Source organism: Microtus pennsylvanicus, chromosome 3 (genome assembly GCF_037038515.1).
Source record: "Microtus pennsylvanicus isolate mMicPen1 chromosome 3, mMicPen1.hap1, whole genome shotgun sequence".
NCBI lineage: Eukaryota > Metazoa > Chordata > Mammalia > Rodentia > Cricetidae > Microtus > Microtus pennsylvanicus.
Genome location: NC_134581.1, coordinates 82,382,474 through 82,395,235, shown reverse-complemented (window position 1 = coordinate 82,395,235; position 12,762 = coordinate 82,382,474). Strand labels below are relative to the sequence as shown.

Here is a 12,762-nt window from a genome sequence, read left to right as displayed (position 1 = left end):
TAGATGTGCTGCCTGATAAACTCGGTTCCACGCAAACTTTCCCATCTGCTCGGCTGCCAAAGTCAGATCCTAGACTTTAACTCCACCAGACCAGAGAATGAGCTCTGTCAGCCTTTCCAGCTTCTGACTTTGCTGTCCAGATACTGCAAACAACAGAGATCAGCTACAGTGTGGAACAACACAGGATAATACTGCTACACAGACTCATTGTCTTTCACAATTAGTTCAAAATATTAAAACATTTTTCATTGTTCATAAAAGAGAATCTACGTGATGCTGTGATTTATTATACATTTGCATATATATGCATAGCCTTCATATCCATGTTGACCTATTATACCTTAAAACCATCCAGGAGATAATGATGAATTTATACTAATTTTATAGATTCAACAACACACAATTTAAGACAAAAATATTTGTAAACAGACATGTATGTCCTATCTCCAGGTATAGCCTATTGACCAAAGCCAATTTAACATATGATACTCAAGTTTTCTGTTCATCAGATGTAGCAGCTAGGATGCTCTTATCTATCAAGCTTGTTGCAAAACTGTGTGGTGCTCAAGTTGTGATCCCCAGAGAAACCACCACCGGAATGCAGTCAAGTCCAGAATGCAAAAGCAAGGTTTATTTAGCATGCTCTCCAACCAGGCTGAGGGCTTGACCACTACTAGAGGCAGCACAGTAGGAAAAAGACCCCCTCATCATGTGGGCTTGACATATAGGCAAAAACCGCAAGCCAGGTTTACTCAGGGTCAAGCGGATTAGTTTTAATGAGTATTTTTTCTGTATATCCTCTTCCTCCTTTAAGCAGCTACTTCTGCTACTGTGCATGCCCCCTAGCCTCCCTCCAAACAGTTATCTTCTGCTCCTGTCCAGACCACAAAGCTGGGTGTAGTCAGGGGGCTAGCTGCTAGGGAGAGTTGCTTTTTTCCCTGCTGACTCCTATGATGTTGCAAAGGGCATGTATCTTAACCAGATCCTAATCAAGTAAAGCTTCTTAAACTTTTCCGTGTCATTACAGCTGTACAGTGTTTTATATCAGTTTTAGATAGTATAGCTGCAACATTCAACTCAATAAACAAAACCCCCACATTTGACTACCCTACATTGTTTCTCTGTGTAGACGAAGCAGGAGAAAAACTGACAATTGCTCTTAATTAAAAAAAAAAAGCTTTCATTAAACAACAAGCAGACATTCAATGCTTGACTGAGAATTTTCAGTCCATCCCTTTATCATACAATTGAAACTTTATAGCTGATCCCTAGAAGCGGGCAGGTCTTTCCGAATGTTTAACTCCAGCTGCTTTCACTTTCCTTTACAGCACTTTAAGCTGAGAGGACTTGCAGAAGTGGGTGCAGACTCTGCTCTGCTCTCTGGAAAGAACCCTACCTGCTGCATCTGAAGGGTAAGAACCTTTTGTTCTAGCCAACCCCACAAAGAATTGTAAATGCATTTTAGCTGGAAGCCCTGGGGTCTGGGGGTGGTAGCAGTAGAAACTCATCCTGGCCTATGATGCCTCAAGATTTCTCTAGATTAATAGTACAAAAATGACCTCTTTTTCAGGTTCATCTCCCCCCACGTTCTTCTTATTTTCACTCTTCCTCTGACTCACAAAATATGTCTTTCTTGTTTCTTCTTGGTTTTGTTTTTCTTTTCTCAGTTTTAGGTAAGCTTTCCCTAAGGAAATGCAGCTTTCATTCTCCACCCAACTAATCCATTCATATCTGAGAGATGGAACTCATGCCTTTTTCAAAATACCTGGAACTGAAGAACTTAAATAGAGAGTCTACATATTAAATAACTCTTTTTATTCGAGGCTCTATAAGCCACACTGCAGTAGCCTTTCTGGGCTTGAAGCCGGATTCTTCCTCTTCCTGATGCAGTAAACAGCAGGGTGTGGCCTGCTGACTCTTGCTGCTCTCTGCATGCAACTGAGAGAAGGATTTAACTCTCAGGGCTCTTGGTTCTATAGCTGCATCCAATTTAAGGTTGTAACTTTAGTCACCTCTGGAACCAGTCTTTTCCTCACAGCCTTGAAGGCTTGCCTAAACTTGCAGACTCAGGATGGGTCAGGGAGAGGATGAAACACTCATTGAGATAAATTTCTTCTTAGCTTTGAAGCAGGAAATCACCATTTCTTTGTAGGGCACCTGATCATCCTCTCTCCTGTCTCAGACTCCTGAGATCTCTGCTTCCAGATAGGGTCCATTCTTATACTGAGCTACTCAGGTGAGTCTCCTGCTCTACACTTCCTGTTGCTGTCAGTAGAAATTCTTTTCCCTTTGTTCTCGGCTCCTCTACTGGTCCCCAGGGAAGATCCTTCCCAGGGCTTGCTGTCCTCCTCCTCCTTGCTTAGCTGCTACCTCTGTGCTGCTGCCCACATCTGAGCCGTTCTAATGTTGTAGGACTCTTCCCACAGTCCAAAATAGCAAGTGTAGAAACATAGCTCATTCTTTGATTGATTTGTGTGGTTAATTTAAGTTGTATAGAAAACACCACTCATATCAGAGGGATGGTTTCCAAGGAGATGAAGGAGGTGTCCCCAGCCTTCAGCCAGGTCTATGGTAAATAGGGAACTCAAGTTTTTTTTTTTTTTTTTTTTTGTAAACTGAGCTATAACCCAAGTCTAAGAGTTGTAAATGGTACTTAGGATCAGCCTGAAGGACCTAGAAACAGCCCTCTCAAACCTTCAGAATTGCTGGTTTGTATTGCCAGAGATGGAAAGATGATCCTTCAAGAGGGTTTTCCAGCCTGATCTGAAAGTGAAGGCTGGGCATCTAGGAACCTGAACAAACACTATGTGTGCTTCCAGCTGGGCCCTTCTGTGCCTTAGGATGGATTTCCAGTGAAAACCACCCTTGTTGGTGTTGGACACTCTGGTCACCATATGAAAGACAAGTTAGCAAATGATCTGGTTTAGAAAGCCCCAGAACAGCTTCCAGGGTTATTTGGGACCATGATTGGGTTTAGCCCAATCTTTATGCTCTGTGTATAAAATAATCATGTAAATCACTACTTTGTAAAATCAATCTATCTCTTTGTCTTCATATTACCTAAAACATGTGTACAAATACATAATTCATGAAATATATTTAAAGTCATTAGTTTTAAAAGAAAGAAAAGTATTGTACATATATCATCTTTATGTGTAAGAATGTCTTTTAAAATCTATAATATTTTCAAATTATCTTTTGAAAATGTTATAGGTGTGTGCAATATATTTTGGGTTTTTTGTTTGTTTGTTTGTTTTATTTTTTTAATTTATTTATTTATTAAGGATTTCTGCCTCCTCCCCGCCACCACCTCCCATTTCCCTCCCCCTCCCCCGATCAAGTCCCTCTCCCTCATCAGCTCCAAGAGCAATCAGGGTTCCCTGACCTGTGGGAAGTCCAAGGACCGCCCACCTCCATCCAGGTTTAGTAAGGTGAGCATCCAAACTGCCTAGGCTCCCCCAAAGCCAGTACGTGCAGTAGGATCAAAAACCCATTGCCATTGTTCTTGAGTTCTCAGTAGTCCTCATTGTCCGCTATGTTCAGAGTCCGGTTTTATCCCATGCTTTTTCAGACCCAGGCCAGCTGGCCTTGGTGAATTCCCGATAGAACATCCCCATTGTCTCAGTGTGTGGGTGTACCCCTCGCGGTCCTGAGTTCCTTACTTGTGCTCCCTCTCCTTCTGCTCCTGATTGGGACCTTGAGATTTCTGTCCGGTGCTCCAATGTGGGTCTCTGTCTCTGTCTCCTTTCATCGCCTGATGAAGGTTAATATTCAGGAGGATGCCTATATGTTTGTCTTTGGATTCACCTTCTTATTTAGCTTCTCTAGGATCGCGAATTATAAACTCAATGTCCTTTATTTATGGCTAGAAACCAAATATGAGTCAGTACATCCCATGTTCCTCTTTTGATTATATCCCCTTGAGTCTCAACTTCCAGGTTGTCCCAACCATTAAAAAGTCTGTCTCCCAAAAGCATATCATTTTATTTAATTAACCTATTGAATCCAATTGTGTTGTCAATATGTACAGAAGTGCAGGGTCATAATTTGGAGTATGGACAACTTACTTTAGGAACCAATTCCCTAAAGGAAAAATAAGTGATTGTCTCACTACAAGAAAATATCAAACACAAAGCTCCTTAAGTAGGGATTGGGCTGTATGTGCTACTCCCAGATCTGTGCTAAAATATTGACTGTTTTGATGGTGCATGTCTTATGCAGGTAACAACATCTACTTTGAGTTCATGACTACAATGATCCTGTCATGGATGGAAGGCACTGACTCATGATAGTCTTCTGTGACGTTGGGCTCTTAGAAACTTTCTGACACTTCTCTCTGTTCTCTGAGCATTGGTTGCAATGTGATAGATCTTGGGGGGGGGGGGTCTGTCAGACAAGATGACATAGATGTTTATTTAGAATTAAGGAAATCACAATCAATCTGCATTGGACCAGTACTGAGTCATGTGGAAATGTGTTGGAAATAAATATAAAAAATAAAACAGTGGGTATTTTCAATACCAAGTATTAAAGAACAGTGATTAAATATGAGGAATATAATATTGGGTGCTATTTGAATCTCAAAGGTATGCTTGGGAGAAGTGACAATAGAGGCTGAAGAGTCAGCTCAGTCTTTATGAACTGTGCCTTCTACTCTGGAGGACCAAAGTGCAAATTTCATGTCTTACATAGCAGCTTATAACCATCTGTAAATCCAGTCCCATTAGATTCAGTGTCCTCTTCTGTCCCCTGCTTTGTATAGCATGTATAAGCATATCTTCCTGCATTTGATGCACAGATATGCAGGCAGATATTCATACATACAATACAAAAGTAAAAAAATATTAAAAATGGCTCTGATTCTGATTCTCAGGTGAAGAAGACTGGAGTTAAATTATCGTACCTATCCAAGTCCTGTGGATAGTTTATTTGACACTCTTTGTAAATATAGAATGGTGCTTGTGGCACTTTACGGTGTTTCAGAGATTTCCTGTTCAGGGGACACTTACAGCCTCCCCACCTGAGCAGCATTAATCAGGAGGGTTAACGCCAGCATCTCCCCTCCTTTTCATCATGTATCCTTAGCCCCACACTAGGAATTTGAAGCTGTTCCTGCTAGAGAGAACAGAAGCTGTAGTTATTGATATTGTAACCCTATCATGAACCTCTTAATGATGTGTCGTTTCCACAGAAGCGTGCAGTCACCATGGAGCAGCACTGTGGTCTAATCACTGGCAACAAGGAACCAGGTAAGCCTGACTTACAACTCTTATTGATGAGGTCATTGGACCCAGCACAACTCATCTGTGGTGCCACTCTAGTAAAGTTTGCTGATCTCCTATACATTTGTATCTTCCTCAGTGCCACTGAAGAGCATCTCAGTAACCTTGTCCATCAATGACTTTGTGGCTAGTGTCTCTGCAACCTTAAATTATGAGAATGAGGAGAAAGTCCCCTTGGAGGCAATCTTTGTGTTCCCTATGGATGAAGACTCTGCTGTCTACAGCTTTGAAGCCTCGGTGGATGGGAAGAAAATTGTGGCCGAATTGCAGGAGAAAATGCAGGTTGGAAGGATAAGTAAATTTATCAAGATTTATGTGTGATGACATCCCCCTAAATCTCTCAGGATCCAGAAGGAACACTATAGCAAGCAAAAACTGACTAAAAGAGACCTGAGGGTGGACAAATCAGCTCAAACACATTTTCCCCTCATGTCTCTTTATTCTTTGAAAAAATATCCCTCCAATGCTTTCTTTATGATCTCTCTCTATCAGTGTTCTCTGGATGTTCTTTCAAAGTTATTACTATCCCACAAGATTTTTGGTTTATATACTCACAGTTCGCGGCCAGCCTGGTCTAGAAGAGCTAGTTCCAGGACAGGAACCAAAAAGCTACGGAGAAACCCTGTCTTGAAAAATCAAAAAAAAAAAAAAAAAAAGAAAGAACTTGATAGTAATAACAAGGACATCAGGCATGCATTCCAAAGGCCTAAACATCAGAATAGGCTGCCAAAGCAGGTGCCTGTTACCTTGCTTAGGTCTCAGAGGGAACATGGCTATGAAGCACTTGGGCATATCTGATGAAAGTATATAAAGAAATGGGCTATGATTTCTAAGAGGGGGGAAAAGGAATTTGTGAGTTAAATACATTTTTTGGTTAGTTAAGCTAGAAATTTGTAATTGATAATTGTAGAAAAAGAAAAATCACACATTGCCCTTTCTAAGCACTTTCCTTCCTGTAATGGATGGGAACACAGTGTTTTTGGCAGCCATGGCAACTAAGGTAAGCTGAGGGAAGGAAAGAGATGGTGCTCGGTCCATATCAATACTTTAACCAAATGCTTGCTGATCAAAGACAATGGAATCTGATCTCTACAGATAACACCTAAGGTGTCTAGATTAAAGGGGAACTGTGGTAGTGTAAAATCCACAGCCTGGCAGTTCCAGCCTCCAGGCCAAGTAGAAGCTTTCTTGCTGCTGGTGCCTGAGTGACAAGAATTTCGTTTCTCTGGAGCCTTTTCAAAAAAATCAAGGCACCCAGTATGTATTATATATATATCAAGATTATACAGCCAAATGAAAAATCATCCAGTGTAGTACCACATGAGGAGGTTATGGTCAATAATTGATTAATTTAATTTGGTGTTTTGGGGATGAATCTCTCCGTGAAAAAAAAAGAAATGTTATACCTTCACAATGGTTTTGCTGAAATGGCATCGGTTATTCAAAACGCAGATCCCCAAAGCTTTGCACTTTGGGTGTTAGCCTAGAGATTGTCACATGTATTCTCACTGGATAATGCTTGGACCACAACATACATTATCTCTTCTCCTCTCACTTCAAATTGATTTCTACTTTTTATCTTTATAAAAAATTCATAAATTCATAAATGCTGATGTTGACTGTTCTTTCATTCACCTCTAATTACTCTTTGCCTAAAATCAATAAGGCAGACAGAATCCAGTAGAAGCTACCACAATAATTATAAGGTTCATACAATCCATGACACATCTTCAGAAAAGTCTTTATTTTCTTGAATTTATACGATTTTATTTCGACCTGTCCCACTCTTGCTATAGGCTCGTAGCAAATATGAGGATGCCCTCTCCCAGGGCCACCAAGCTTCCTTATTGGAAGAGGATGACTTCTCCAGGGATGTCTTTTCTTGCACTGTGGGGAACCTCCAGCCTGGGGCCAAGGTGGCAGTGACCCTGAGGTATGTGCAGGAGCTGCCTCTGGAGACAGATGGGGCCCTGCGCTATGTTCTCCCAGCAATCTTGAATCCAAGATACCAGCTCTCTGGTAAGTCATTTCTGCCTTTGAAAACTAGACATAGAAAGGCTGAAGAAATACTCCAAATTATGATTGTGCTGGAAATTGATATGGAAAACAAAATTAATATATATTTTTTGTAGAACAATCTGCAAATAGTTGCTTGAATATAAAGACCCCCATAGTCCCTTTGGAGGACCTTCCCTACACACTCAGCATGGTTGCCACCATCATTTCTCAGCATGGCATTGAGAGGGTCCAGTCCAACTGCTCTTTGAGTCCTATGCAGTACCTGGCTGATGACAAGACGTCTGCTCAGGTGAATAGTGAATAGAAAGAGAACACTATTGTCAGTCCCCTCTGTCTTCATTGTTGATTTGGTCATCGTTCATTCTTCCCATATCTCGCTTGCTTTTTCTGACCATGCTTGGAGAGACACAGTATCTACTTTTCCTACTCTGAGCAATGTGTAGACCCTTTTTCAAATAGTCTTTCATGTACTACTGATTGTATCATCACCGAAGTATCCTGCAACCCTGAACTCTGATCTTATCTCTGGAAGTAATCAGTGGTGGTAATCTACTGGTCTGCTACTTAGGTTTCCTTGGCTGAAGGACACAAGTTTGACCGGGATGTGGAACTCTTGATTTACTACAATGAAGTGCACAGCCCCAGTGTAACTGTGGAGATGGGGATGCAGGACATGAAGCCAGGTATTTTATGTCTCCCATGATGGTCCCTTTCTAACTTGTAACTACCAATTAGCCTTGATTTTCTAATGCTCTCTGGGATCAGTATATGGCCATTAAAGTATTGACTTTTCATTTCCACATGGAAAAAAGAAGGCTCTTAATAAGTAATCAGGTGATCATATACTATAAGCTAATTTACATGGATTACTAGATAATTAGAGGGAAAGTATGACAAAATTATTGATAAGAAGTTATTCAGAATATTATCACAATGTGACAATGTGATCTTACAAAAATGGCAAATAAAAAATAATCTAGTTACTATTTCTTTCATAGGGTCAGAGCTGTTCAAATCTGATAAAGCCTCATTTTTACATTCTGTGATGAGCATGAGCTTACATTGTGAGATAGTGTTGAAACAAACCAATTAGTTTCAAATGTTTTGAAACTACTTGGACTTCAAATAGTAAAGTGAATACTTATTTTGATAATTCTAATATTACCCAATCTTCTGAAATAAAACTAAATGTCTATATGCTATGCAGATGATATTGACTGATAATATAATGGTATCCAATATTAATAAATGATGAAAAACATAATGTAGTCACTATTTGTGTCATCAGGTATTTGATGAGTTATAATGTCACTTACTATAATAATGTACATTAACAAAAAATTTAGATAGAAGGTCTCAAAATAATAAGAAAGAAAAAGTAGTTATAGTTCCTAATAACTTTATAAAATAATAGTTTGATTAGGAAAGTAACTTGACTATAATGTAGGCAATATAAAAATAATAATCTTTCTTACATGGACAATAATTTCATTTTCAATACATATGTGTTATTGATTAATTCATCACAACTGGATGTAACCTTCCTGCTAGTTCTTTCAGTTTTAATTAGGAGTGGCCAAAACAAAATTGATTTTAGGTCCTCTGTGTCCTGTAGAGATTAAACTATGAAAAAAAATCACAAGTATCCACCTCACACTGTCTTGTTGCAGCTTACTGCAACTTTTTTTTAACACTACATGTAGCTTGCCAGTGAGTTTTGTCTCTTATCTACATCTAGTGATTGTCACTTAAAACATTTCCTTATGAGTGCACTTAACTTTTATTAAACCTGACATAGCCCACATGAGTGCTTTTGTTCCCTTTGACTCTTCTGGCCCATTCTGCAAAAGTTTGCAGGGATCCTCACATGACCAAGAAGGTGGCTGAAACTTTACATTTCCAGGTTTGATGTACGAAAGATCCTTGGGCGGCCATTGTGTTCTCAGTGTGACAACTGGGCTTGGATTAATGCCAGTGTAGTAATATGCACCATGTGGACTTTACCAAGATGCTGAGTTTTTATACTCGATCTCCACCAATATAACATTATCAATATTTGACAACGGTGACTTCATGCTGAACCATGTGTAGGGGCTCTTTCTTTTCTCTCAATATTTGGCCACTCCTCTCTGAGGTTGCTGAGGGGAATCCCAGCTTCCCTGGGTTTCTTGTAACTTCTTCATTTCCCTGTACCTCTATGCTCTGTTTCAGTTGTTGGTTTCTTGGTCTTCTTTTTGAGTATCTTGAAATTTAAAACTCAAACTTGGTCTTCAGTCAGAAAGAAACTCTTCAGAAACTCATGAAGCTATAATGTAATATGTGATAACCAAGGTCTCATTTTCTTCCTTTCTGAGACATCTCCCTGGCTCCATGAAGATTTTCTCATCTCTTTTCTGTAAGTTTGCAGGCTTTCAAGGAACATAAGATGTAATCAGTGACCCATGTGATGACTTTCCTAGTAATAAGATTTGAAGAGATTTACCTGTATTGGGAATCCTGGCTGTATCTTTATCTTTTGATGGAAGGTGTTAAACTAATGTACCCTATTCAATTGTTAGGGTGGCTAGAATTTGCACATACTGATACTGCTAAGTTTTGGGTTTTTTTTTTTTTTTTGTCTGTTAACTCTTACTATGTTTTCCTTCCTCTCACTCCTGTTCTGCTTCCTTCTTTTTTATGCTGACAACTCACATTTACTCCTGTGCACACAGCACAAGAAGAATAAACAAGAGGTTTTTTATTGGAGCTTCTCGGTTCTCTATTGAATTGACAATTGGTTCTTGGGAACTCTAGGACACTTGTGTTACCTTGTACCTTACAGGGTTCTTCTCATTTATGTACAGATAGTTTGATGGGAGCTCCTTCTGCAATGGTGAGTTTCTATCCAGATATCCCAGAAGTAGAGGCCTCAAAGGCCTGTGGAGAATTTGTATTTCTCATGGACCGCTCAGGAAGTATGGAATTGCCCATGAACAACCAGATGCATTCTCAGTTACGCATAGAGGCTGCCAAGGTAAAGCAAGATTCTTCATTGTTCAGCAGTGCCATGTGAGGATGGTTGGGAAGGGCATGTGTATGGTCAACTTATAGCTGTAGTTCTATTCTCCATGTGAGCAATAATAAGCATGCCCATTCTGATCCCAGCCTTAAAATAAAAGCTGACATAACATGATGTATTTTTATATCATTAGGAACCAGACTGGGGTCTGGATGTTTGGTTGAGCTTTCTCTCACTCCACCTCCTCATCTTCTCTCACACTCAGGAAACTCTGCTGTTGTTGCTGAAGAGTTTGCCTATGGGGTGTTATTTCAACATCTATGGATTTGGATCTTCCTATGAAAAATTCTTCCTGTAAGTTTCTGTGAAAAACATGGAATGTAAAAGAATGTACTTTAAAGGACGATCTGCACTTATAATGTAACAGAGTAGTTTTGAAATAGGAACAATATTTTGTGATAGTCATTTTGTAATAGGAATAGCAAGTTGCACTATTGCCATGTGACTAGTCATGCTTGTTTCTCTAAGGGAGAGTGTGAAGTACACTCAGGAAACAATGAAGGAGGCAGTGAAAAGAGTGCAGGATTTAGAAGCAGACCTAGGGGGCACTGAAATCTTGAGACCACTCTGCGATATTTACAAAGCTCCCTCCATCCTTGGACATCCCTTACAGGTAAGCTTTGGATTGAAGCTAATAGAGAAAAAGTGTGAAATGATCCACTACCCTGATTTCCAGTTCTCTCAATAAAATTGTGTAAATAGTGTGTAAATTTAAGTCATCTATTATTGTGCAAAGAAGAAAAAAACCCAGAGACAGAGTTCTTCCTTTATTCTATGGGACAGGGGGTTAACCCTCATTTGTGGTACCATAGACATTTAAGGTGCAAGTTGCATGGGAGGATGTGAAACTTCCCAAGGTGTGAAACTTTTTCCACTGAAGAGTCTCTGTGGCAGCACTGAGCAAATGACAGTGGAGCACTAGGGTCCCTAGCCCTGTGTGAAGAAGTTATAAGGACTGGAAAAAGTTGTGAGCCATGAGGACCAAAGCTGTTGCCTTTATTGAACTAGACAGAAGCTTGATAAATACATCTGGGTTCTTTCTTTCTTTCTTTCTTTCTTTCTTTCTTTCTTTCTTTCTTTCTTTCTTTCTTTTCAGCTCTTCGTCTTCACAGATGGAGAAGTTGCTGACACATTTAGAGTCATTAAAGAAGTTCAGTTAAACAGCAAGAAGCACAGGTATGGGGGAGTATGGTTTCTACTGTTCTGCTTGGACCCTAAGCAGCACCACATAGGGGTTCTTCCACATGTTATCATGGGGTCTCACGTTTCTAAAATGACAGAGTGACTCAAGGATTTTCCAGTTAACTAGCTGCCCTTTAATTTTTATAATGTTTTATTTTTTTAAAAAAATAGTTTTCCACTTAACATTGACTCCAATAGGTCATTGGACCTTATTTTTCCAAAGCTCTGAAGGATATATTGAATTATGTTTTCATTACTTAGGTACTGACAATTTAAAATAGAAAGTTACTTAAATCATTGTTAACTGGGTAGATGAACTGTCAAAGTATGCACTCTGCTCACATATCACGGGTCTAGCACTAGACAGTTATCAGTCTTTTGCTCTTTTTCCATCACTCACTAATTTAAACCTAGCTCAAGAATAACTTTTGTGAATTATGTGAAGTCTTCTTGATTTGGTATTTTACTGCATTTTGTGGTATACATGACTTTCCATATATCTCACTTTTATTTTTAATTTCACCAGGTTTTTTAGATGTACACTTAGTTTACATGGAACCATAGTCAAGTTGCACAAGGGTATGTTTTTCTTTAAAGTAGCTCAGTGTATATTATATAGATGTTCATAATGATCGACTTTCTTTGGACTCTGTAGTGATTGTATTACATATCACAAGCCATCTAATGGTGATTTGATTTATATGGAAGGATATGAGTAAGCTAAAGGTGCATGTTGCCATGTATTTTAAAGTAATACTGGACCCCAACACTGCAGAATGTAAAGCACAGTCACATGAACATACCCAAATGTACTGTTTTTTAAGTAGACAGAGTTGTCCAATTTCTGTGGAATGGTAGTAGTAATTTAACTCTCATAGACTTGACAAATGGTTTCCAGTAACTTTCCACATAATTTGGGTATTTACGTTCTTAAAATTTAGCCAATTTTGTGCATGGGTCCAGAGTGTCTCTGGGTATAATGTTTTATTTTCCTGACAAATCTAATTCATACTACTTTTAATATTTAATAGGCAATAGAGTGGCCTCTTTTGATATTCCTTCAAATCTCTATACTTCTGTTTTTGTCTTCTTTAGTATATTTCCTGTTTTTACTGAGATGTATTTGTTTTTATGTTTTGAATATGAATATACTGATAGCTATTTTCTTATTCTGTAGCGTATATTTTCACTATTAAGACTGTTTCCTCTTCTTTGTTTTCT

The 12,762-nt window shown here is 39.1% G+C and overlaps 1 protein-coding gene across 2 annotated transcripts in view; it reads left to right on the top strand.

The window, feature by feature from the left end:
- Positions 1-1,299: 1,299 nt before the first annotated feature.
- Positions 1,300-12,762, top strand: part of LOC142846204 (von Willebrand factor A domain-containing protein 5A-like) — a 30,133-nt gene continuing 18,670 nt past the window's right edge. Inside the window, exons 1-10 of one of the 2 annotated variants that reach the window (XM_075966329.1) lie at positions 1,300-1,412; positions 5,192-5,249; positions 5,362-5,564; positions 7,079-7,301; positions 7,415-7,590; positions 7,870-7,984; positions 10,145-10,314; positions 10,565-10,653; positions 10,828-10,972; positions 11,456-11,535. In XM_075966329.1, coding sequence (XP_075822444.1) covers positions 5,207-5,249; positions 5,362-5,564; positions 7,079-7,301; positions 7,415-7,590; positions 7,870-7,984; positions 10,145-10,314; positions 10,565-10,653; positions 10,828-10,972; positions 11,456-11,535 — 1,244 coding nt within the window. In that variant the 5' untranslated portion in view covers positions 1,300-1,412; positions 5,192-5,206. The remainder of the gene's footprint in view (positions 1,413-5,191; positions 5,250-5,361; positions 5,565-7,078; positions 7,302-7,414; positions 7,591-7,869; positions 7,985-10,144; positions 10,315-10,564; positions 10,654-10,827; positions 10,973-11,455; positions 11,536-12,762) is intronic. The other variant, XM_075966328.1, reaches the window with a different exon arrangement.